This window comes from Geotrypetes seraphini, chromosome 10 (genome assembly GCF_902459505.1).
Source record: "Geotrypetes seraphini chromosome 10, aGeoSer1.1, whole genome shotgun sequence".
Classification (NCBI taxonomy): Eukaryota; Metazoa; Chordata; class Amphibia; order Gymnophiona; family Dermophiidae; genus Geotrypetes; species Geotrypetes seraphini.
The window spans coordinates 103,163,671-103,189,077 of NC_047093.1; the positions used below are offsets into that span (position 1 = coordinate 103,163,671).

At 45.7% G+C, this 25,407-nt stretch overlaps 1 protein-coding gene across 3 annotated transcripts in view; it reads right to left on the reverse strand.

The window, feature by feature from the left end:
• LRSAM1 (leucine rich repeat and sterile alpha motif containing 1) overlaps window positions 1-25,407 on the reverse strand; it is a 542,506-nt gene that overhangs the window by 301,017 nt on the left and 216,082 nt on the right. For all 3 annotated transcript variants that reach the window (XM_033960298.1, XM_033960299.1, XM_033960297.1), the window contains one exon: window positions 19,390-19,419. In XM_033960298.1, coding sequence (XP_033816189.1) covers window positions 19,390-19,419 — 30 coding nt within the window. The remainder of the gene's footprint in view (window positions 1-19,389; window positions 19,420-25,407) is intronic.

A 25,407-nucleotide genomic window follows, 5' to 3' on the forward strand; every position in this document is an offset into this window, starting at 1 on the left:
AGAAGGGTAGTCTGCTGAGGGTTCAAAGAAGACGCTCTTGGAGGATGGTTTGGAGAGAAAATGAAGAGAGTAACCCTCTTCGATGACTTTGAGGACCCACAGATTGGTTGTTATCAGAGTGCAACACTGATGGTATATTTGTAGACAACCTCTGATTGGACGAGGAAGAGGCTGAGATAGGGAACAGCAGCTATGACCTCGAGAAGCGTGTCACGGGACTGAGTAGGTTTTTGAGGAGCTGTCATCTAAGGTTTCTGAGATCATTGTTGTTTCTGCTTTCTCTGAGGTGGCAATCTAGAAACAAGACAGTTTAGCAGAATATCGCTGCTGATACGAATAAGAAGATTTAGCAGGCTGCCTTGAAGTCGAAGGCTAATCTTTGTCTTAACCAAAGATTTTCAACTTGTCTCATGTAATGTTAACTTATATGTGGCTGTTTAAAAAGGAATCCCCAAAGAGCTCATCTCCTAAGCATGGAATATTGGATAATCTGTCCTGAAGATTAATATCCATGTCAGAAACTCTTAGCCAAGCCAAGCGACTTATAGCAACAGACATAGCCGATGCTCTAGATGACATTTCAAAAGCATCATAGGCTAATCTTGCAATATACTGTCTAGTTTGTGAGAGAGTTCTTACAAGTTGCTGATATTATGCAAGATGTTCTTTAGGAATGTACTAGTCAAAATTAGGCAATTGTTTTACCAGTTGTTTTAGAAAACAGGAAATGTTGAAATTGTAATTAAGGATTCTGCTGACCAACATTGAATTCTGATATAGGTGTCGTCCAAATTTGTCCAAAATACGGCCCTCACATCCTGGAGGTGCTGTTGCATAAACCTTGGACTTGGAAGATTTTTTAAGCGTTGATTCCACCACTAGAGACTGATGTTGAAGCTGTGACTTATCAAACACTGGACAAGAAATTATTCTGTGTAGGGAATCAAGTTTTCTTGGAGTAACAGTAATGGTTAAAGGCATTTCCCAAATTTTGAAAACAGCCTCTTTAAGAATGCCATGCAATGGTAATTTTAAGAATTCTTTAGGAGGTTCATCATAATACAAAGCCTCCAAGTACTCCGCACTGTAGGCAGTGTCCGCTTCCAGTCTAACAGGTAAGGCTTTGCCAAGCTGTCTAATTTATTTGGTAAAGGAAAGTCTTTATGAAGGAGATCTCTGTTGAGGAGGTGTTTTCTGCAATGATGGGATGCCAGAAGACTCAGGTGCAGATAAAAAGGTGAACAGTCTGAGTCAAAACATAGGTCCGAATCATACAGGAGTGTTGGCGACGTTGAATGTCACAAAGAATGATGTGTTTGGTATCGGTCTGATGAAGATGTGGTAGAGGATCAATGAGTATTCCTTTTATATTTTGACGTTTGAGATCGACGCAATGAGGATTGACAAATCTTGATTGTCGATGCGTCAAAGGAGGAGATCAATACTTTGAGGTGCATCTATGAGAAAATCGATATGGTGATCAATGCCTGGACGGTGAGCAACAATTCCTCACAGAGAGTCTGGAGGAGGGCGGTACTCAGATGGACAGATGACAGCGATACCTTTAGGTCTTGTAGGGCAAACAGAATGCTAAGAATGATTTAGAAGGGGATCATAAGCAGATCGGAGAAGGTTATCATGCCACTGTACTGGGCCATGATAGGCCCTCACCTGGAATACTGCGTCCAGCACTGGTCGCCGTACATGAAGAAAGACATGGTACTACTTGAAAGGGTCCCGAGAAGAGCAACTAAAATGACTAAGGGGCTGGAGGAGTTGCCATACAATGAGAGATTAGAGAAACTGAGCCTCTTCTCCCTTGAAAAGAGGAGGCTGAGAGCGGACATGATCGAAATATTCAAGATAATGAAGGGAATAGACTTAGTAGATAGAGACAGGTTGTTCACCCTCTCCAAGGCAGAGAGAACAAGAAGGCACTCTTTAAAGTTAAAAGGGGATAGAGTCCATACAAACGTAAGGAAATTCTTCTTTACCCAGAGAATGGTGGAAAACTGGAATGCTCTTCCAGAGGCTGTTATAGGGGAAAACAACCTCCAGGGATTCAAGATAAAGTTAGAAAAGTTCCTGCTGAACCAGAACGCACGCAGGTAAGGCTAGTCTCAGTTAGGGCACTGGTCTTTGACCTAAGGGCCGCCGCTTGAGTGGACTGCTGGGCACGATGGACCACTGGGTCTGACCCAGCAGTGGCAATTCTTATGTTCTTATGCACAAGCTGGGCAGATACCAAGGGAGTTGATGAAAGCACCAGCAGGCACTGCAGTTTAAATATATCACTGAGCTCCCTCTGGAAGAGGTGACCTTGATGAGGATGCACACCGTGGATGAGAGACAACCTGCAAAGCTGGGGAGTGGTGACATCGTTGTTTGGTCTGCATCATGGGACTCGATGCTGTAGAGAACTGTGATGCTGGTTTGGAAGCAGATAGCTTCTTAGCTTTCTTCCCTGTCAGAATCTCCTGTAATGTCGATGCCAGAGTTTTCAATGTTGACGGCTGAGAAGATCTAGCTATGTCCTTGGTAGCACCGAACAACTGCATCTGCTGAGTGCGATGGGCTTTAAGAGAGAGCTCAACTTTAAAAATGAACACCAAAAAGTCTTGATGTGGTGTCCTGGATCTAAACACTGAAGGCACCTATTATGAGGGTCATCTATAGAAATAGATCACTGACACTTACTGCACTTCTTAAAATCCGTCAAAGATTTTTACATGGATGGGAAAATTAACTCGGTGAAATTAAACTGAATTTTTAAAAGAATGTTTTATTTTATAATTTTTCATATATACTTATACAAGCTATACATCACAATTGATTAACAAGTCCCCCACTAAAAAAGTAGGGGGGGGACAGGCTAAAGCAACATATCATCAGAGATGTAATGTTCAAAAATAATGAGAAACAAACAACTCCCCAAATCCTTGTCATCTTTTGCCCCCATTTAACCAGCATAGCTGGAGCTTAGAATAATGAAATGATCATCAAATCCCAGATAAAAATCAATGCATCTTGGTTCTCCATTCAAGATACCTACCATATTTGTATGCAGTCAATTTTGATATTAGACATATATAATTTAATTTGTGCAGCATCTTCTCTATAGAAGGAATCTCTATTTGCTTCCATGATTGGGCCAGTGTCAGATTAGCTGCTACAAAGATTGCCATAGCAAATTTATGAGCCTGAACTGGAACCCCAGGGGGCTCATTATGCAACAGACAGCATTCCTACGTTTTAGGGTATTCTATACCCAACACATTCGCCAAGGTATGCACTATCTGAGTCCAGAATGGTTGGAATAATGGACACAGCCACCAAATATGTGTAAAGAACATAAAAACATAAGAATAGCCTTACTGGGTAAGACCAATGGTCCATCAAGCCCAGTAGCCCTTTCTCACAGTGGTCTATCCAGGTCACTTGTACCTGGTCAAAACCCAAGGAATAGCAATATTCCATGCTACCGATCCAGGGCAAGAAGGGGCTTCCCCATGGCTTAATAACAGACTATGGTTAAAAACACGGGCTTGCACTGCGGGGAAGGGTGGGAGTGTTGGGCAGGCAGGCGGCTTACAGCTATGAGTTTTAGTTCCGCCGAATAGGGAGAAAGAAGCTGAATTTTTAAGTATAGTACACTTTTATTGTAGCTGGATATTTGAGCTGCACAAATGCTGTTGAAAATAAAGAGCGTTTCATCCCTCTACTCAAATGGGAAAAATTGCCCAGTAACTGATCGAGTCAATGGCACTGAACCAACAGTTTATGGATTTCTGTTTGTGCCACAAAATAAAAAAATAAATAAAAAAATAAATACACAAATTCAGCAGTGGAAAAAGAAACAATTGCCAGAAGTTATACCGCATGCTCAAACAACTAATATTTGGAATCATAAAATAGTTGTTATGGCTTCGTTGTCAAATATGACTTCTCTGTTTTCAAAACAGGCGATCCGGGGCATCGGGAGAGTTGGGGCTGCAGAAGGAGTTTGGGGCTGCAGGAGATCGGGGCTGACAGGGCAGAGAGCAGGGCAGCAGAAGGCATGGCAGATTGAAAGAGCTTGAGCGACTGGTCCTCAGCAGTCGCTTGTTTGTGATTGGCCAGCCCAGTCGGTGTTGCAGGGTTTTGGTTTGTGAATCGGGTCCCTGCCTACTTTGCATGCCGTTGCCCTCATTTGCATGCACGGATCGGAGGATGGTCGGCAGAGAAGTAAGTGAATCGGGCTGGAAGGAAATTAGGGTGCAAAGGGATTACAAACCGATCGGTTTGCTTTATAAATCTAGCCCAAAGTCTATACCCCAGTGAACCACCCCCACCCCTGCACCTTCTAGATACTTTAAAGAACTGACTGCAAACTTACTGAGTCCTTTCCTGCTTAGAGATTGATTCTGGAGACAGCACTCAAGATTGTTTTCAGCTTCACTGGACACACTGTGCTTAGGCCCTCCCACCCTGCCCCTCATCCTACCCACCTACCCCCTAGGCTCACATTACATTTAAGTTCCTATTAATTGCCCTCAACAATCCCCAGCTAATCCTAACGAGGGAAAATCACTAATTGAGGCTCTTACTTCCAAACCTTCCATGAGATGGCTCTCTTGACTATCAGTGATTCACCCCTTCCCTAAACTTAAAAAAACAACCTACAATTTCACTACTGTATAAGCTTTTACTACCAATCCAAGCTAACCTTTCCATCACAACCTTACAATCCACCTGCAGACTCCTTCTAGGGTAACCCCTAACCCACTCATACCAACCCTACCTGTGGTGCCATTTCCATCTTTACACTACAGTTCCACTACACCTTCTTCTCGTTACTGACCTTACCCAATCTTCCCCTCCTCCCCAAACCATTGCATTCCTCAAATTCACACTATCCACTTTTTGAATTCTGAATCTCACTATCACTTCTATCATCCACCTTCTTCACAGTTCTTCCCCCTCATTCAACCCTCTAATTCAAGTTTTCAACAGTTTCTCCCCCTCATTCAACCCTCTCCATCCTGTCTGACTGCATCATACCTGTATCACTACCACCGCAGATATCCTACTCTTCTCCATACTCTTCTAATCCTCCTTTTATTCACTGCTGGTGATATCAACCCCAACCCTGGTCCCCCTAGTCAAGACTCATACTACTCATGCACATCACAATACAACATGTCCAATCTTATTTCTATTCCCCTCCTCCTTCCTTCTCTCCCTTTATGTGCCCACTCTATCACCAACAAGCTTGGTTATATCCACAACCTATTCTTTCAACCCGCTGGCACTAAATGAAACCTGGCTCTGCCCTGAAGACTCTGTTTCAGTCACTGACCTATGTTATGGAGGTTACCACATCTTCCACACGCCTCACCTAGTTGACCACAGAGGAGGTGGTGGGCTGTTGCTCTCACCCTTCTGTAGTTTTCAACATCTTCTTCTACCTCAGTCTCACTGCTTCTTTTCCTTCAAAGTCCACTCCATCCATCTAGTCATTCCCTGTCTTCCATCCATCTATTCATCCCCCCTCTTCTCCGAACAGCAGTCATTTTATTGCTCCCTGAAAAATCTTTAATTTCATTTCGCATGGACCTTGACTCCTGGTTCTCCATCTTTCTTGAACCTTCGTCTCCTTCCTTCATCTTTGGTGATTTCAACATTCATGTTGTGGACACTTCTAACTCCTACACCTCAAAGTTTCTTGCCCTAAAATCCTCTTTCAGTGTTCAGCTATGCCCTAGCACCCCTATGCACCAAAACGGAAATTGCCTTGTTATTGTCCTCTTCTTCAACTGTTCGACTGCCAAATTCTTCACAACTCTTCTATCAACTCTGACCATCATCTCATAACCTTCACGATTCCCAGAAAGCACAGTTACTTAACGTAACAGTTGTTATCCAGGGACAGCAGGCAGCTATTCCAACATATGGGTGACATCATCCACGTAGCCCGGATGCGGACAGCCTCGCAAGCATACTTGCTTGTAGAAACTTCTGAAGTTTTGAGTCAGCCGCAACGCACATGCGCGAGTGCCCTCCCGCCCAGCACAGGGTGAGTCTCCTCAGTTCAGATAGCTAGCAGAGAAGCCAACCAGGGGACGTGGGTGGGTTGTGAGAATAGCTGCCTGCTGTCCCTGGATAACAACTATTACAGTAAGTAACTGTGCTTTATCCCAGGACAAGCAGGCAGCCTATTCTCACTTATGGGTGACCTCCAAGCTAACCAGAATGGGATGGTGGGAGCATTGGCAACTTAGGAGAATAAATTTTGTAATACTCTCTAGTCAAAATGACCATCCCGTCTGGAGAAAACATCCACACAATAATGAGAGGTGAAAGTTTGAACCGAGGACCAGGTGGCAGCTTTACAAATTTCCTCAATAGGAGTGGATCTGAGGAAAGCTACTGAAGCAGCCATGGCTCTGACTTTATGGTCTGTGACTTGACTCTGTAGATGCAGTCCAGCCTGGGCATAGCAGAAAGATATACAAGCAGCCATCCAGTTGGATGGTATGCTTTGTGACCAGTCAGGCATTGTGCCTGCCAAGGTCCCAGTTCAGGCAGACGTGAAGGTACATAGAAAACCCAGGAAAGGAGTTTACAAAGTCCGTCCTGGTTCTGAGCATGAGGTTTTTCCGGCTGACCACCAGGTGGAGCCTGAAATACCTAAGAAACTAAGAGACAGTCAGTATGTAGGTCGCCACCAGAGGAGCCCAAGAGCTACCCAGTTCCCTGCTGATTCAGCTAGGTTAGGGCGTGTCCCTATAGTAGAAAAGCCCACAGTAGGGAACAGAGAGACAGGCAGGTTAGGGAGAAGGTTAAAGCCTTTCTTCCCTACCGACCTCCCTGGGCCAAGCAGGGGCAACAGAGGTACACCCATGGAGGTGGAAGAGGCTGGTGAAGCCCTGGAATTGTCTGTGCCTGATGTGGAGTCACCCATGGAAGTGCAAGAATCGTTGCCAATGCAGTTGATGAGTGTGCCTGAAGCCATGGATGTGAGCTTCACCAGCAGCTGCAAGCAGTAAGAAGAAAAAAAACAGTGAGTTTTGGTTTTGGAACTGTTTTTCTGGAACTTTATATTTTGTTTTTGCTTGATGAAGCTGGAAGTGTCTCTGGGGAGAGGTTTGCAGTCACCCAGGGAGAGAATTGTGAAAGCTATTTCAAGGCAAACCTAAGACACTCTCCTGAGCCCAGCAGTACTACACCTGCTGCTGGAGGCTTCATTTTTGAGAAGGTGTGAATTGTATGCAAGCAATACAGAGGACTATAGCTTGAAGTATAGGCTGTGCTGGCTCTGAGGAGAGCCATTCCTCAAGAGCATTAGTGACTGAGTTGAAAAGTGACTGAGTGAAAAAGAAAGCAAGAGTTTGGACTTTGCCTGAATTATTTTCTTGCTTACCTTTTGAGTTTTTCTTTGGACCATTATTGACTTTATTGGTGATATCCTGACTTTATGTTTTTGCCAAGTAAAGTTGAAATATTTCTTCATTTTAACTTCCTTTTGTGTGAGTTTCATTTTAGTTCCCTTTTTGGTGTCACTCCAGTCCTGCAGGGTGACTCCAGGCCAGGTCACATGCCGGTGTATCGTCATGTACAGCCACTAGGAGTGCTTGTGAGCCCTGGTCCAGGGCTACTGTGTGGCTACAGCTTAGAGATTGGATGTCCCAACTTGTTTGGATCGAAGGAGACAAAAATTTAAGGAGCAGTTCTGTGTGGTTTGCTGCGTTCCAAGCAGAAGGCCAAAGCATGTTTACAATCCAGAGTATGAAGACCTGATTCTCCAGGGTGAGAATGAGGCTTTGGAAAAAAACACTGGAAGAACAATGGATTGGTTGAGATGAAATTCTGAAACCACTTTAGGTAATAATTAAGGATGAGTACGAAGGACAACCTTGTCATGATGGAAAACAGTGAAAGGTGGATCAGCAACTAAAGCAGATGTGAGGGCAATGAGAAACACTACTTTCCAAGTGAGATATTTCAGATGAGCCGTAGACATTGGTTCAAATGGAGGTTTCATCAATTGAACAAGAACAACATTGACATTGAAAAGTCCCTTCATAAATTTGGAAACCACCAGATGAGCAGAGAGGGGTTTCCCTTCAATAGGCTGATGGAAAGCAGCAATTGCACTGAGATGTAGACTTGAGGCCAGAGGTAGATAAGTGCAAAAGATAATCCAGAACAGAAGATAAGGAGGAATGTTGAAGCTCCTTATCATGAGAGATGCACCACGTAGAAAATCTAGTCCATTTTTGGTGGTAACATTGTCTAGTGATAAGCTTTCTGGAAGCCTCTAAAATGTCTCTTACAGGTTGAGAAAACTGAAGAGGAGTTATGTTGAGAGGTACCAAGCTGTCAGGTGCAGAGACAGTAGTTTGGGATGAAGTAGAGATCTTTGACTCTATAAGCAGAGACGGAAAAACTGGTAGAAGGTATGGCTCCCTGCTGCTGAGCTGAAGTAGAAGGGAGTACCAAGGTTGTCTCGGCCACTGAGGAGCTCTCAGAATCATGGTGGCATGATCGTTCTTCAACTTGACAAGAGTCTTGAGAATGAGAGGGAATGCATACAGGAAGAGATTCGTCCATTCCAGTAGAAAAGCATCTGCCTCGAGGTGATGAGGAGAATATATTCTGGAGCAGAACTGAGGCAGTTTGTGGTTGTGTGGAGATGCAAAGAGATCTATCTGAGGAATTCCCCACTGCGAAAAAATGTGATAAAGAGGCGAGGAATTGAGTGTCCATTCATGAAGTTGCAGAAGACGACTCAATTTGTCTGCCAAACAGTTTTTCGCCCCTTGGATGTAGACAGTTTTCAGGAAGGTGTTGTGGAGCATTGCCCAGTCCCAAACCTTCAGAGCTTCTTGACAAAGGGAGAGAGATCCCATCCCTCCCTGTTTGTTGACATAGTACATGGTGACTTGGTTGTCCACCCGAATAAGGACTACCTGGTCGTAAAGAAGATGTTGAAAAGCTTTGAGAGCATTGAAGATTGCTCTAAGTTCCAACAGATTGATGTAGCACTGACGATCCGTGCTGGTCCAGTGGCCTTGAGTATGGAGACCATCGAGATGAGCCCCCCAAGCGTAGGTCGAGGAATCTATCATGAGGACCTTCTGATGAAGGGGCGTTTGAAACAGCAAGCCTCTGGAGAGATTGGAAGAGAGCATCCACCAGCGGAGAGACTGTCTCAATGAAGGATTGACTGTAATGTGTCAAAATAGTGGTTCGCAAGCCTGCGTCCACTGAGATGCCAGGGTCCAGTGAGGAATTCTGAGGTGAAGTCTGGCAAAAGGAGTCATGTGCACTGTGGAGGCCATGTGACCTAGGAGGACCATCATGTGTCTTGCAGAGATTGATGAGTGGGAAGACACTGCATGACAGAGTTGAAGAAGAGCGTCAGACGTTGCTGAGGAAGGAATGCTCTGAGTTGGATAGTGTCCAGAACAGCTCCGATGAACTTTAGATTCTGAGAGGGCTGAAGTTGGGATTTCGGGAAGTTGATTTCGAATCTCAAACTTTGTAGGAATCACGTAGTCTGTTGGGTCGCTACAATAACCTCCTGAGATGTTGAATCTTTGATGAGCCAGTTATCTAGGTAGGGAAACACCTGAAGACCATGGTTCCTTAGAGCTGTTGCTACCACCATCAGGCACTTGGTGAACACTCTGGGAGATGAAGCTAGGCCAAAGGGTAGCACTCTGTATTGGTAATGCAGATTCCCCACCCAAAATCTCAGGTACTGATGGGCGATTGGATGAATGAGGATGTGAGTATAAGCCTCCTTGAGATCTAGAGAACATAACCAATCGTTCTGATCTAGAAGAGGTTAAAGGGAAGCCAGGGACAACATGCAAAATTTTTCTTTGACTAAAAATTTGTTGAGAGCCCTGAGACCCAGAACTAGGAAGTAACGGGAGTAAAACCCCCTGCTCTGCTGTTCCAGAGGTACTTGTTCGATAGCACAGAGACAAAGCAGAGCCTAAGCTTCCTGAAGAAGAAGGGTGATCTGAGATGGATTGGAAGGATACTATCTTGGAGGAAGCTCTGGTGGAACCTGAGAGAAATGAAGAGATTATCCTTCACTGATTATTGACAGCACCCAGAGGTTGGATGTAATGGTCTCCCATCAATGGTAAAAATGATGGAGATGACCGCCTATGGGGGGAAGGGAGGACAGAGGCAGAACGATGGAGGTTATGCTCTGTGTTAAGCAGTCAAAAAGGCTGTGCAGTCTTAGGCGCAGCAGAAGGCTGAGGTTTCTGTTGCTTCTGCTGCTGTGGTTTCTTGGGAGATGCTGGAGTGTAAGGAGCCGGCCTTGGAGTATAACACCTCTGGAAAACTGGAGGAGGGCGTGAAGATTTTGCAGGAGCTGGCTTTGGCTTTGGTCTGAGAATAGAAGCAAAGGATTTTTCATGCTCAGACAATTTCTTAGTGGCTGCCTCTATAGACTCATCAAATAGGTCACTGCCATCACAAGGAATGTTAGCCAGACAGTCCTGAAGATTAGGGTCCATGTCAATGGTGCGTAGCCAGGCCAAGCGGCGCATCGCTACAGAGAACTCGAAATGCCTATGTTGATCCAGGTTCTTCAGAAAACCTGGAAGAATATCAATGAGGAACTTGAGATAAGTAATTTAAAGAAAATTGTAGTTGAGGACATTATAGCATTTTGATAAAGACGACGTCCAAACTTGTCCATGGTCTTACGCTCTCTTCCAGGAGGAACTGCGGCAAAGACCCTGGAAGGATGGGTTCTTTTCAATGAGGAATCCACAAGAAGGGATTGGTGAGAACTGTGAAATCTCAAACCCTTTGCAATGTAGAGTTCTATAGCTCGAGTCCGACTTGCCAGGAACAGCAGGTATAGCATAAGGAGTCTCCAGGCATCGTTTGAAAGTTTGAGACAAAAGCCAGTTAAGAGGGAGCTTGTGACTCTGCAGGAGGTTGAGGCAGATGCATTTCCTCTAGATACTCCTTAGAGTATTTAGAACCAGCATCTAATTTAATGTCCAGGTCATCAGCATATGACGAAGGAAGGAAAAGACAGCTGATCTGCCAAGGCCCTGTCTCGAGGCACCTTGAGTGGAGAACGAAGGCGAAGCCTCTCTGGAAAAGTGGCAATCCAAAGAATATGAAGACTTGGAGGAGGCAATGGAAGCAGCTGATTCCTCAGGGTCTGGAAGCGGTGACCTCGATTGAGGAGTTGGATGCCTCGAAGAGCTGGAAGGTCTGGAATGAGGCCTGGATGAGGAACGCTGCTCTTTGGAAGAAGACATGCGCCTCGATGGATGCCTCGATGAGGGCCTTGATCGACGACGAGAGTGGTGTCTGGAAGCAGGTCTCGAGAAGGATCGGGGAGACTTTGCCCTATGTATGGAAATAGGCAATGCTGCTGGTGAATGAATAGGGCTAGAAGCTGTAGATCAAAACTCAGTGGTTTGGATCAAGGACTCTCGAAGCACTCCCAAAGACTCTGCTCCTTGTATGGAGTATGAGGATTCCTGTCGAGACACTAGCAAAGAATCGATTCCTTTCATAGAGTGTAGAGCTTCCAATGGAGACATTCGCAAAGACTTGGCTCCTTGCATAGAGTGTGTAGCTTTAGCTCGAGGCACAAGCAGGGACTCGACCTCGCTGGAGACTGCAGATTGCCCAGGCTGGATTATAGGAGACAGAGTCGTGGCAGAACCATATTTGCTCAGTAACTGAACAAATTGCTGCTCCAACATGGTCTGGAGAAAAGCCTGCAAATGTGGATCTGAGCCTGAAACTGGACCACTTGCTGAAACTAAAGGCTCCAAGGTGGCAGTGGAGAGGTGCTTCAACTTGAAGGTCTTGGAGAGCTTGAGAACCACCGCCGGAACCTTCTGCTTAGGTATCTGACCCGAAGGAAGCTCAGGGGAAGATAAAGCAGGTGTACTCGATGCCAAAGACGATCCAAACAAGGAAGGTCTAATGAGACTCGAGGTCAGAGTCGTGGAAGCAGGAGGACCCTCGGTAGAAGGTGGGACCGAGGCAGCACTCGAGGTCGAGGGTGTCACTTTAGAGTTCATCCTAAAGTTTTTCCACTAAAACCCGACGACGTTTAAGGGCTCGAGGTTGAAGAGTAGCACAGCGCTCGCACGACTTAGGACTATGGTCAGGCTCGAGGCACTTAAGGCACCAGCGGTGTGGGTCCATGAGAGAAATCACACACTGGCTACACTTCTTGAAGCCCATTACTGGCCGGGACATAGGAGGAAAGATAGCCGCTGCAAAGTCGAAGCCCATAGGCTGCAGCCAAGCGGCCTGCCCCGCCAGTCAGTCAATGAAGAAAAATAAAATAAAGTCTTTTTTTTAAAAAATAGAAAATAAAGTAACACAGTGATTTGCGACTAAAAAGAACACAAACCGCGGTGAGAGAAGGCATGAAGCGAACGAAGTTCAGCGCAGAGCGTCAAAGACAGACTTCTTGGCTCCGCGGAAAACTGAGAACTGAGGAGACTCAGACTCACCCTGTGATGGGCAGGAGGGCACTCACGCATGCGCGGTGTGGCTGACTCGAAACTTCAGAAGTTTCTACAAACAAGTATGCTTACAAGGCTGTCCACATCCAGGTTCCGTGGATGACATCACCCATATGAGAATAGGCTGCCTGCTTGTCCTGGGATAAATGACCGATCCTCACCAATACTTTCAAGAATCTTCAGTACTGACTCATGCACTCTCTCTCTGCCACTGTCTCCCCCCCCCCTCCTCTCAAGCACCATACTATGTAAATCTGTCAATGAAGCTGCCTTTCTATAATACTATTCTCTCCGTTCTTGATACTCTCTCTCACTCCTCCCATGTCATGCTCTTTATGCGTACCAAACCCTAACCCTGCTGACCCCAAGATCCACTACTTACATTTTTTAGGAATTCTAATTACTCTGTGCATGACAGTGGGAAAGTGTCAAGGTCAGAGTGGAGACTTTAAGATGCCAGTTGATTGCTGACACACACAGACCTAGAGTCCAAAGCAGATTTGAAAAAAGCAAATGATTTGGGGGAAAACAGTAACATGCAAAATGGGGAATAGTAGTGCATGGATGTGGATTTTATATAACCAACACATTTACTCTTATACCATTGGATCACTATGTCAAATGGGACAGTGGGTAACATTATAGACAAAATGGAAATTTCCATTACAGAAGAAAAAATTTGCTTGTACATAAAAGCCCCTGAATAAGCAAAGATGACAACTGAAGATTGAGACATGAGATTGGTACATGCCTAGCTGCAGTTATATTTGCAGGACCTGGGCTCATGAAGTGTGGCAAGAGCCCTAACTGAAAAGAGAAGCCGTACAGATGCTTCCTGTTAATAGGCCCTTATGACAGCCGAAATTAGATTGTAAGCTCTTGCGAGCAGGGACCGTCTCTTGTGTGTTTAATGTACAGCACTGCATGTGCCTGGTAGCACTATTTATTATTTTTGCTAGCGCTACCAGGGTTCTAATACTACTACTGAGGCTTGTTAAGAAGATAAAGACATATTAAACAACTCGAAAACCTTTGTTATAAAGGAGGAAAGCTCTTCTCTGTGGAACATTCTCAGAGCGGTGGGATCATCCAACTCATTCAGGGGAAGCTCCCCTTCCTCTAAGGTCTCGGGCAGAGAAGACTGTACAGAAAAAAACAGACAGGCCCCATTCTGAAAGAGGAAGTGAGTGAGGAATGATAGGGTCCTTGTCAGGAATGGGTTCTACACACCTCTTCTTTGAAAAGAATAATACCTCAGCACCTGAAAACTGCTGTAGACTTTCTGTAACAGGGAAAGCCCTCTTCATTAAATAGGTTTGATGCATCAGGAGTATGAACTCAGGCGAAAAAGGCACCTGTGTAGCTGTATCTGAAGAATCCATGAAGAAGGGCTCAGAAACCAATGCAGAATCCCCCCTCAAAAAAAAAAGCACAACCATTTAAGTCAGACACTCTGATTCAGCTAAAGAAGTGGAACCACAGGGTTCCAATAAGGCCACTTCTGCCACACCCGACAGTCGGAGAGAACTGTGTGAGCATCTGAAACACCTGCCATGATTCACAGTAGTGAGGGGAAGCAGGGGACCCAGAAACTGCCAAAAAATAAGGTAGCCCTCTGCTGTAGGAGCCATGAGTGTAAGAGTCACTGCAAAAGGAACATGAAAGTAAGCCGCGGTACCACTAGTCGATCGTAATTAAAAAATTTTAATTCTACTCAACAACAAAAAAGAACCAAAGTAGCATGTGAAGATTAAAAGATTTGTTTGTTTGTGTTTCAAACGGAAACATTTTGAGGGCCCAACTTTGCTGAATTGGATTTTATGAATGAAGATGATCCAGGATTTGGAGCAGTTGACTGAAAAATACCATGGACTTTTTGACACATCACAAGATGAATGGATTCATTTGGTTGCATTACTTGCTTAGGGGAGGGGGTAAGCTTAAGAAGTGTTTGCTAAAGAATCAACAGCAGGCACTGGATGGACTGGAGTTCATGTTTACTGGGAGGAGGGCGAGGGAGAGTTTTTTAATGTAATATTTGTTCTTCTTATGGGACTACACTGTGCTTTTTTGTGTTCTTTTATTTTTCTCTGAATAAAAATTGATACTAAAGCTGTGTTCACTTCGGTGAAGGTTGTCAGTTTCTCTGAGAATGAGAATGCTGAATGTGATGGGTTTGAGTGTTTCTCAACCCCTTATAAGATCTGTGGAATTTAGAAGCTTCTTTCTTGCTTTTATTTTATTTATTTATTATTTTTTAATTTAGTTATATATATTTTTTCTAGTTCAAAGATTTTATTGATTTTATATAAAATACAACGAGAACAGCAAAAAGAGGCACTAGAGATGTCACAACCAACAAATGAATACAAGTCTTTTATTGGAGCTAAGCCACTGAAATATGTAAAAACAAAAATCCCAACTAGGACCCAGTTTTGGCAACTACGTTGCCTTCCTCAGGGGACAATATCAATCGTGTTGGCGTCTCTGCTTCACAAATGAGGCACCGTGTTGGCGTCTCTGCTTCACAAATGAGGCACCTCATTTGTGAAGCAGAGATGCTGACACGATTGATATTGTCTCCTAAAGAAGGCAACGTAGTCACCGAAACTGGGTCCTAGTTGGGATTTTTGTTTTTACATATTTCAGTGGCTTAACTCCAATAAAAGACTTGTTGGTTGCAACATCTCCAGTGCCTCTTTTTGCTGTTCTCTTTATAGTAGCTCAAGGTTTTGTCTCTTCTTTTTTGTTCTCCAATATAAAATCCAACAAAATACATTAATGAGAAATAAGACATGTCACAACCAACTTTATACATGTAAGAAATTACAATCATCAAGAGATACAGTATTCTAGAAGTAATACAATTAAGTTGAGCAATGTCTATCTTATAATAGTAGAAATAGTAAAGAACCAGCATGTATCTTAATAGAGAAGACTGAGCACAATAGATTGGTATAGGAATGTTCCAGTCAAGCCCCATAGCGGATATCCCTTAAGAACATTTTACATTGCTAGAAGGATTTATCTAAAGTACAGTCAAACCTCGGTTTGTGAGTAACGTGGTTTGCGGGTGTTTTGCAAGACGAGCAAAACATTCTTGCAAATCTTGCCTCGAAAACCAAGCGTTGACTCGATATGCGAGGCATTGCCCCCAAGAACTGGCATCACCCCCCTACCCACCCAAACCCTTACTGCGATCGGGCACCGGCATGCCTGCTGCCTGTCATCTGCGCATGCTCAAGGCCTTCTGGCTCCTGCTCTCTCCGAGATTCTAATGATGTCCTGTGGGTTGGTGCTGCGTGCCAGTGCCCGATCGCAGAAAGGGTTTGGGCGGGCGGGTGGGGGGGCGATGCCAGTTCGTGGGGGGGGATGCTGGTTCTTGGGGATGGGGTGGGCGAAGCCGGTTTCCGTGGGTGGAGTGGAAGTGCACCAGTGGCCTCGGGGGTGGGGGTGGGTCTTTTGGGGATGTGGTGGTGGGGGGTCTTTTGGGGATGTGGAACGAATCATGTGAGTTTCCCTTACTTTCTATGGGGAAACTCACTTTGGTATACGAGCACTTTGGTTTACGAGCATTCTTCTGGAACGAATTATGCTCGCAAACCAAGGTTCCACTGTATGTCTCTTGGTGGAACACGCTGTGCTTAACTACTAAATATGAAAGTGTCATAGCAGAAAAGCATAACTCCATCCATGCTTACCTTAAAATCTGGAGCCCTGTTAATCTATACTGTACACTAGATCGATGAGATTCGGAACTCATTTCAGATTTATTTTTTTACTAGTGTTTAAGCCCGTTACATTAACGGGTGCTAGAGTAGATGTCTGTCTGTCTGTCTGTCTCTTCTTGGATGCTGTCTGTCTGTCTGTCATTCTTTCTATCTGTGTCTCTCTCTGGTCCCCTGTTGGTCTGTCTTTCTTTCTGTCTCTGTCTCCCTGGCCCCCTGCCTGCCTGTATTTCTCTGTTGCGCCATGCCTGTCTGTCTCTCCGTGGCCCCCTTCCTATGTCCATAGTGTCCCATCTTATGTCCTTAGTGCTCTCAGTGCCTCCTTCCTATATCCTTAGTGCCCCCAGTTCCACCTTCCTATGTCCTCAGTATCCCATCCTATGTCCTTAGTGCCCTCAGTGCCTCCTTCCTATGTCCTTAGTGGCCCCAGTGCCTCCTTCTCATGTCCTTAGTGCCCCCAGTTCCACCTTCCTATGTCCTCAGTATCCCATCCTATGTCCTTAGTGCCCTCAGTGCCTCCTTCCTATGTCCTTAGTGGCCCCAGTGCCTCCTTCTCATGTCCTTAGTGCCCCCAGTGCCTCCATCCTATGTCCATAGTGCCCCATTGTATCCATCCTGTGTCCTTAGTGCCCCCAGTGCCTCCGTCCTATGTCCATAGTGCCCCATTGTATCCATCCTGTGTCCTTAGTGCCCCCTTCCCATGAGCATAACCCATAAATTTTTGGATCTATCTGTTTGATGACAAAGAACTGACTGAGATGGGAAATAAATCTATAAAATTATGAGTGGAGTGAAATGGCTATAAAGGAAAAAGTTATTTTAACCTTTCAAACACCACCAAACAAAAGGACAACAGATAGCCAGCTGACTGAAAATAAATTATATTTTCTTAAAGTGCATAAATAGAGATGGAATCTGTTGTTTAGGGAAATGATCAAGGTAACATAACATACTAGAGCTCAAAAGAAGTTTGGACAAGTTCCTAGAAGAAAGTCCATTAAAATAATTAGGTAGATTTGGAAAAGTCATTGTTTATCTCTGGTTCTGAGCTATGATCTGATGGGTACTTGAGACCCAAAGAGGCCACTGTCAGAGTCAGGATATTGGGTTTGGAGTTCAGACTAGAGAATGACACGGGGAAACAATTTGTCCCCATCACTGCCCTGTCCCCACAACCATTGTCCCTGCCCTGTCCCCGCAGCCACTATCCCCGCCCCATCCCCGTGACCACTGTCCCCGCATCATCCATACAAGCCTCAGTACTGTAATATTTAGCTTATTCCTTCCTTATAAATCAAAGTTCTGGCTGCTGAACTAGAGAAAGAGATGTTCAGCTGGCAGGGCTTTGTTTATCAATTTTTATCAACACAACTAATATACTACTTTATCCTAAAGCAAAATATAAAATTAAATAAGTATACATTTTTTTCTACATTTGTTGTCTGGTTTCTGCTTTCCTCATCTTCTACTCATTCATTTCCTTCCATCCTTCTCTGTCTCTTCCATATGCTCTGTTACTGTGCCTCTCACTTCCATCTCTCCCTCCACCCCCACCCCAATTGGTCTGGCATCCATCTTCTTCCCTCCGCTCCCCCCATAGTCTGGAATATCTCTCTTCCCCATTTCCTTTCAGCATCTGTTCTCCTCCACCCCACCTTCCCCAGATCCCTTCAGCATCTGTTCCTCCCCACCCCACCTTCTCCAGTTCCCTTCAGTATCTATTCCTCCCCACCCCACCTTCCCCAGTTCCTTTCAGCGTCTATTCCTCCCCACCCTACCTTCCCCAGTTCCTTTTAGCATCTGTTCCTCCCCACTCCACCTTCCCCAGTTCCCTTCAGCATCTGTTCCTCCCTACCTTCCCCAGTTCCCTTCAGAGTCTGTTCCTCCCCGCCCCACATTCCCCAGTTCCCTTCAGCATCTGTTCCTCTCTCCCCCACTTTCCCCAGTTCCCTTCAGCATCTGTTCCTCCCCACCTTCTCCAGTTCCCTTCAGCATCTGTTCCTCCCCACCCCACCTTCCCCAGTTCCTTTCAGCATCTGTTCCTCCCCACCCTACCTTCCCCAGTTCCCTTTAGCATCTGTTCCTCACCACCCCTCCTTCCCCAGTTCCCTTCAGCATCTGTTCCTCTCCACCTTCCCCAGTTCCCTTATGAGACTGTTCCTCCCCGCCCCACCTTCCCCAGTTCCCTTCAGCATCTGTTCCTCTCTCCCCACCTTCCTCAGTTCCCTTCAGCATCTGTTCCTCTCCGCCCCACCTTCGCCAGTTCCCTTCAGAGTCGGTTCCTCTCCGCCCCACCTTCCCCAGTTCCCTTCAGCATCTGTTCTTCTCTCCCCCACCTTCCCTAGTTCCCTTCAGCATCTGTTCCTCTCCGCCCCATCTTCGCCATTTCCCTTCAGAGTCTGTTCCTCTCTGCCCCACCTTCCCCAGTTCCCATCAAGGTCTGTTCCTCTCCACCCCACATTCCCCAGTTCCCTTCAGCGTCTGTTCCTCTCCACCCCACTTCCCCAGGTCCCTTCAGCGTCTGTTCTTCTCCACCCCACCTTTCCTCCCTTTCTCCCTCCCTGCCCCAACTTTGCAGAAGGCAATTTCTAAATTTGCTTCCTACGAGCAGCCAGAGCGTTGAAATTATGTGTGGCTGCAGGAAAGGTCGTCTCTGATGCAACTTCCGGTTGCGTCAGAGATGACCTTTATGGCAGCCACACGCGACTTCAACAATCCGGCTGCTCGTAGGAAGCAAATTTAGAGAAATTGCCTGCCGCGAAGGTAAGGGGCAGGGAGGGAGATTCTCAGGTAGCGGCAATCAGGTGCCGGTGGTGATCGGGCGGCAGTGATCAGGAGGGAGCGAGATGCTTGGGCGGCGGCTATCAGTAAGGAGGGAGGGAGCGCAATCAGAGACCATGCGCGTTCCCTCCCTTAACTGCGGAGACAAGGCCATTCACCACTTCACGGGATGGTAAATGGCCTTGTCCCTGTAGCCGCGGTGAACACTGTTTTCCCCTCCACTGTTTTGGCACGGGTAACCATAGGTACCACGGCTTTTACCCGTGAGTTACCGCGGGTAAATGCCACCGTGTCATTCTCTAGTTCAGACTGATTCAGTGTGGCTTTTCTTATGTTCTTAAGCAAGGCAGACTTTAAGAGCATCTTACCTTCCTCTTTTCATAGTCCAAGAATTTGCTCTGGGAAGCAAATGAGAGAGAAACATCAGACAAAAAATGATTTTATGCAGTAGTACAGACATATACCATTTTTTTGAGGGGGGTCAACAATTGACATGGATGGACACTAGGCACTCCATTTTCTCTACATCCTACTGCTTTCCATTGCCTTACCTCCCTCCCCTCCATCCCACCTCCACCAAAATTAAAATTAAAAATATCTAAGTCGTGGGGATCCTCAAGCCCTGCCAGCTGAAGAATTCTACGCTGGCCCCAGTCAACTAAACTGTGGCATATTCGTCATGGCAGCCTCAGTGACTCAAAGTGCTGCTGCTGACGCAAGCAGCGCAAGCATGCTAATTCCTCCCAAGCTATGAGAACAGAGCATACTCATGGTGCCATCAGTGGCACTATTTTGAGCTGCTGACAGTTAAGCTGTAACTCACTTAGGACAGTCTTGGAGATTTCTTCAGCTGGTAGGGCTTGGGGATCCCTGCCAGCTACAGAAGTGTGCCAGCTGCATGGTGGGTCTGAGGCAAAGTAGAGAAGCCCAGGCCTGTTCATTGCTATTTTCCTAGGTCTGAAGCAAAGTAGAGTGACGCAGGCCCTTTTATTGCTATGTCCCTAATATTATGAAAAGAAATTATAAAGTTTTTTTCTGAGGTTGCCAACTTTTTAAAAAGTATATCTGATCTAAACCACACAGTTAAAACTAGTGCAATGCAAGATCTTCTCTGTCCACATTGCCTATGGTGTGTTTTCTTATTTCACAGCACCAGTTATTTGGGGGGGGGGGGGGTTTCCATACATTCTTAAAATACCACAAGAAAGCCAATGGAAGATTAGGCTTATACCTTTGATAATCTTCTTTCTGTTAGTCCCTATAGGATTCCAAACGCTAGGTGTTCAATTCAAACCCACAATCCGGGAGTTGCAAAAATCCAAAAATTTTTCTGAGCACATGTTCCACCCCCTTAGCCTGAGATCTAGAAAACATATCCAATTAAGTCCCAAAGCCAAGTAACATACTTGAAATCCATGACAAGGGGGTACAGGGGAAGATCCCCAGCAACAGAAACAAATCTTGAACTGGGCTGCTCTGCAAACCATGAACAAGTAATAAACAGGCACAAAGGCAACTCAGAAAAACACTGAGGAACAATGTAGAACTAACCTGCTATGTGCAGTGTAACGAGCACCCCACGAAAAAGCCTTTGGTAATGCACATACTCACAGAAAACTCCCCATAGGATCTGACCACTGGTTGGAAAATTTCAAGGCAGAAAGAAGCAGGCTATTCCAAACAACTGAGTGTATACAGAGACGGCGGGTCATATGCAATCCTACAGGGACTAACAGAAAGAAGACTATCGAAGATATAAACTTAATTTTCCATTCTGTTACATCCCTTCCGAATTCCATATGCTAGATGATATAACAAAGCAATGTAGCAGCTAGGGAGGGACAGAAGAGCCTGCCCTCAACACTGAGGTCCCAAAAGTGGCTTCAGAATAAGCCACAACATCCATCCAGTAAAACCAGGTAAAAGTATGAAGAGAGGACCAAGTAGCCGCCCTGCAAATTTAATCTGGATGAATCGTATGAGACTCCGCCCATGACTCAAGTCACATTTCTAGTCGAGTGGGCATTAAGCGGAATCGGCAGCTGCTTGCTACGGGTGATGTAAGTCACAGAAATAGTCATTCAAATCCATCGAGCGATCAAAGACTTGACCGTCAGCCGCCCACAGTGAGGCACAGTAGTCAGGACAGAAAGGTGATCAGACAGCCTGACATCCAACTTGCGTAAGATCCAATCTTTACGCTCCAAAACAGTTGGATGAAATGCGGGCTTCCAAACCTCCTGGTTGACATGGAAGGCTGAGACCACCTTCAGCAGAAAGGAAGATAAATACGGAAAACACCCACATCCGTAATATGAAGGAGGGGCTCCCGGCACGAAAGAGCCTGAAGTTCCGAAATTTGCCATGCCAAGACAATGGTGACCAGAAAGACATAAGAACATAAGCATCGCCTCTGCCGAGTCAGACCATAGGTCCATCGTGCCCAGCAGTCCGCTCCCGCGGCGGCCCCCCAGGTCCGTCACCTGTAAGTGATCCTTTACTTAAGACATTTTATCCTATATAGTACCCCTCTAACTATACCCCTCAATCCCCTTTTCCTTCAGGAACTTGTCCAACCCCTTTCTGAAACCCCAAATCATACTCTGCTCTACCACCTCCTCCGGAAGCGCATTCCAGGTATTCACCACTCTCTGAGTGAAGAAGAACTTCCTATCATTTGTTCTGAATCTGTCTCCCTTCAATTTTCTTGAGTGCCCTCTTGTTTTTGTTTCCCTCACCAGTCTGAAGAATCTGCCTCTCTCTACCTTCTATATACCCTTTATGATCTTGTAAGTTTCTATCATGTCCCATCTAAGTCTCCGTTTTTCCATGGAAAAGAGCCCCAGTTTCTCCAGCCTCTCAGCATATGAAAGGTCTTCCATGCCCTTTATCATTTTTGTTGCTCTTCTCTGGACCCTCTCGATGGTCGCCATATCCTTCTTAAGGTACAGCGACCAGTATTGAACGCAGTATTCCAGATACGGGCGTACCATCACCCAATATAGCGGCAGGATAACTTCTTTGGTTCTGGTAGTGATTCCTTTTTTAATAATGCCCAACATTCTGTTCGCCTTCTTGAAGGCCGTTCCGCATTGTGCTCCCGACTTCATTGATTGGTCCACTAAGACCCCCAAGTCCCTTTCTAGGTTGCTCTTCCCCAATACCATCCCCCCATCTTGTAGTTGTACATCGGGTTTCCTTTCCCTATGTGCAAGACTTTGCATTTCTCTACATTGAAGCACATTTGCCATTTATTTGCCCATTCACTCAGTTTGTTCAAGTCCCTTTGTAGTTCTTTACATTCTTCAACAGTTCTAACCCTACTGGAGAGTTTTGTGTCGTCCGCAAATTTTATAACTTCGCACTTCATCCCCACTTCCAGGTCATTAATGAATATATTGAACAGCAGTGGTCCCAGTCAGAGTAGTGTCCTTTTACTCCTACCATCTGTTTCCTGTCCGCCAGCCAATTACAGATCCATCTGTGCACTTCCCCTTCCACAGTTTCTTTAGCAGGCGCTCATGGGGTACCTTGTCGAAGGCTTTTTGGAAGTCCAGATATATAATGTCTATGGGGTCACCTGTGTCCAATTGTTTGTTTATCCCCTCGATGAAGTGCAGTAGGTCTTGATCATTGGATCCCAACAAGAAACATCCTTCAGTGGTTTGAATGGGGCCTCTCCAAGGCCCTGCAAAACCATGTTAAGATTCCACGAAGAGGAAGGAAGACGAAAGGGAGGACGCAAACGAAGTGCCCCCCCCCCCACCAATAAACCTAGTCACATCTGGATGAGTAGTAAGCAAACTAGCGCCTCTGCGCACTCAAAAATAGGAAAGGCCTGTAACCTGAACTTTAACGGAGGCCATTGCCAGACCTTTGTCTAGGCCCTCCTGAAGAAATCCAGGACCACCAAAATGGGTGCCCTGTCAGGCTCCACCTAATCCTTAGCACACCACTGTTAAAAAGCTTTCCAGGCTTTGGCATAAGAAGCCATAGTAGAGGGGGGTTTTTTTGCGCAAAAGAGTCAAGAACTACATCCAAATAACCAAACTAAACTAAACTAAACCTTAGGTTTGTATACCGCACTATCTCCGCATGCGCAGAGCTCGGCACGGTTTACAGAGGTTGAGAGGAAAAGGAACTACAAAGAAGGGATATAGGAGAGGGACTGAGAAGATAGAGAGGGGCAGGGTACTAGAGAAGGGGAGGTGATTAGATTTTTGAGAAGAGCCAAGTTTTCAAGCGTTTACGGAAGGATTGGAAGGAGCGCTCAAGAGCCATGCCATAAGACCAAAGCACCTTGGGTTCTCCATGGGCACTGGCCCTCGACTGAGAAGGTATCGATGAAGAGGTAGCCAGAGCTTCTCATCCCGCTGAAGACAGACAAAATCTGTATAAACACAATACCATGGATGAAGAGGCCAATCCGGAGCTACTAGAATCACCAAGCCAGGATGCGTCACTATCCGGTAGATAACCCAACTGACCAGAGGCCACGGAGGGAAAACATACTGGACTCTCATGGCGGACAAGATGATTAGTCCCAGCAAGGGAATCAGCTGGATCCAAAATAGAAGTAGTGCAAGGAGACAGCAGAGGCATAATATCTGAATGGTAACTACTGCAATTGAGGTCTGCCACTGCAGGATGAGAGGGGTCCCCAAGAGGAAGCTTCGCCACGAGAGCAACAGATTGAAAAGGCTCCAAAACACTCGCTGGCTGCGTTGAACAAGCGGGATCCACTGAATACACTTTCCAGAGAAGCCGAATAAATTCCAATGGAAAGTCACAACTATAACCATGGCAGGGATCTGTTGAGGCACATGTTCCCCACCAAAAGAGTCCCCAGACTCGGAACGCAGGCGTTTTGTGCCAGCCTCCAGAAGGACCACTAGGCAATATTTTTTTACGAAGTCACTGACCCAGGCCAGCTCCCCAACCCTAAAATACATGGAGGAGACAATTCTGAAGCTCCTGCCCCCTCCCCCTGCGTGCTTCGAGGGCAGGAGGGCCTGGGATCTCTCCTGCCTGTATTTTAGTGGGGGGTGGGGGTTAGAGGGTGTCGCGGGCCAGGAGGGCTTGGGCTCCCTCCTGACTGGATCGTGGAGGGGGGAGATCGCCGGGCCAGGAGGGCTTGGGCTCCCTCCTGGCCCCAACAGACTCGGCCTGGGGGGGTTTTTGATCGCGGGGCAAGAGGACTTGGGCTCCCTCTTGCCCCGAACGTAGTTGGTGAGTCGGGGTGCCGCTGGGGCAAGAGGGCTTGGGTTCCCTCTTGCCCCGATATCGTCGAGGGGGGATGGATTCTGTAACCGGTGTTGTTTTTGACAGACACCGGTTACAGAATCCAGCTTTTAGGTGAAGGATTGGCTCCTCCTTCGCCTAAAAGCCCTTGTTTTGGACATTTGGGGCTTAAGCTTTTTTAAAATTGATTATATGGTATAAGTTTAGACGTAGTGGTGGTTTGGGCATTTAAACAGCTGAACGTAGAGGCAGTCCATTATCAAAAAAAAACCTTCTTTTGAACGTTTTTTTTGATAATGGACATTTTCCCTGCTTCTACTTTCAACGTTTAAGGCCTTAGGTCAAAAGGGGACTTAGTTTTTTTTTATTATGCCCCTCTCTGTGTTCATCCCACCCTTTTCTGAACTCTGTTACCGTTTTCCTCTTCACCTCCTCTCTCGGGAGCACATTCCAGACATTCACCACCCTCTCTGTAAAGAAGAATTTTCTTACATTGCTCTTCAGTCTACCACCCCTCAAATTCAAATTATGTCCTCTGGTTTTTTCCATTTTTCTTTCTCTGGAAAATATTTTGTTCTACGTTAATACCTTTCAAGTATTTGAATGTCTGAATCAGGGGTGCCAACACTTTTTGGGCTTGCGAGCTACTTTTAAAATGACCAAGTCAAAATGATCTACCAACAATAAAATTTAAAAAAAAACACAAAGCATACTGTACGCATAGAAAATGTTAATCATCATTCCTATTCCAGGGTTTTTCAAAGAGGTCAAAGCAGATGACTCTATGCACTGTCAACTCACTAACAACCATACAAAAACAGACAAATACCCCCCTCCCTTTTTACTAAACCACGATAGCAGTTTTTAGCGCAGGGAGCTGCGCTGAATGCTCAGCGCCGCTCTCGACGCTCATAGGCTCCCTGCGCTAAAAACCTCTATTGGGGTTTAGTAAAAGGGGACCACAGTGTAAAACATAGACAGCAGATATAAATTCAGATACATTTTGATCACTAAATTTAAAATAAAATCATTTTTCCTACCTTGTCTGGTGATTTCATGAGTCTCTGGTTGCACTTTCTTCTTCTGACTGTGCATCCAATCTTTCTTCCCTTCTTTTAGCCTGTATGCTTCCTCTCCTCATTCCC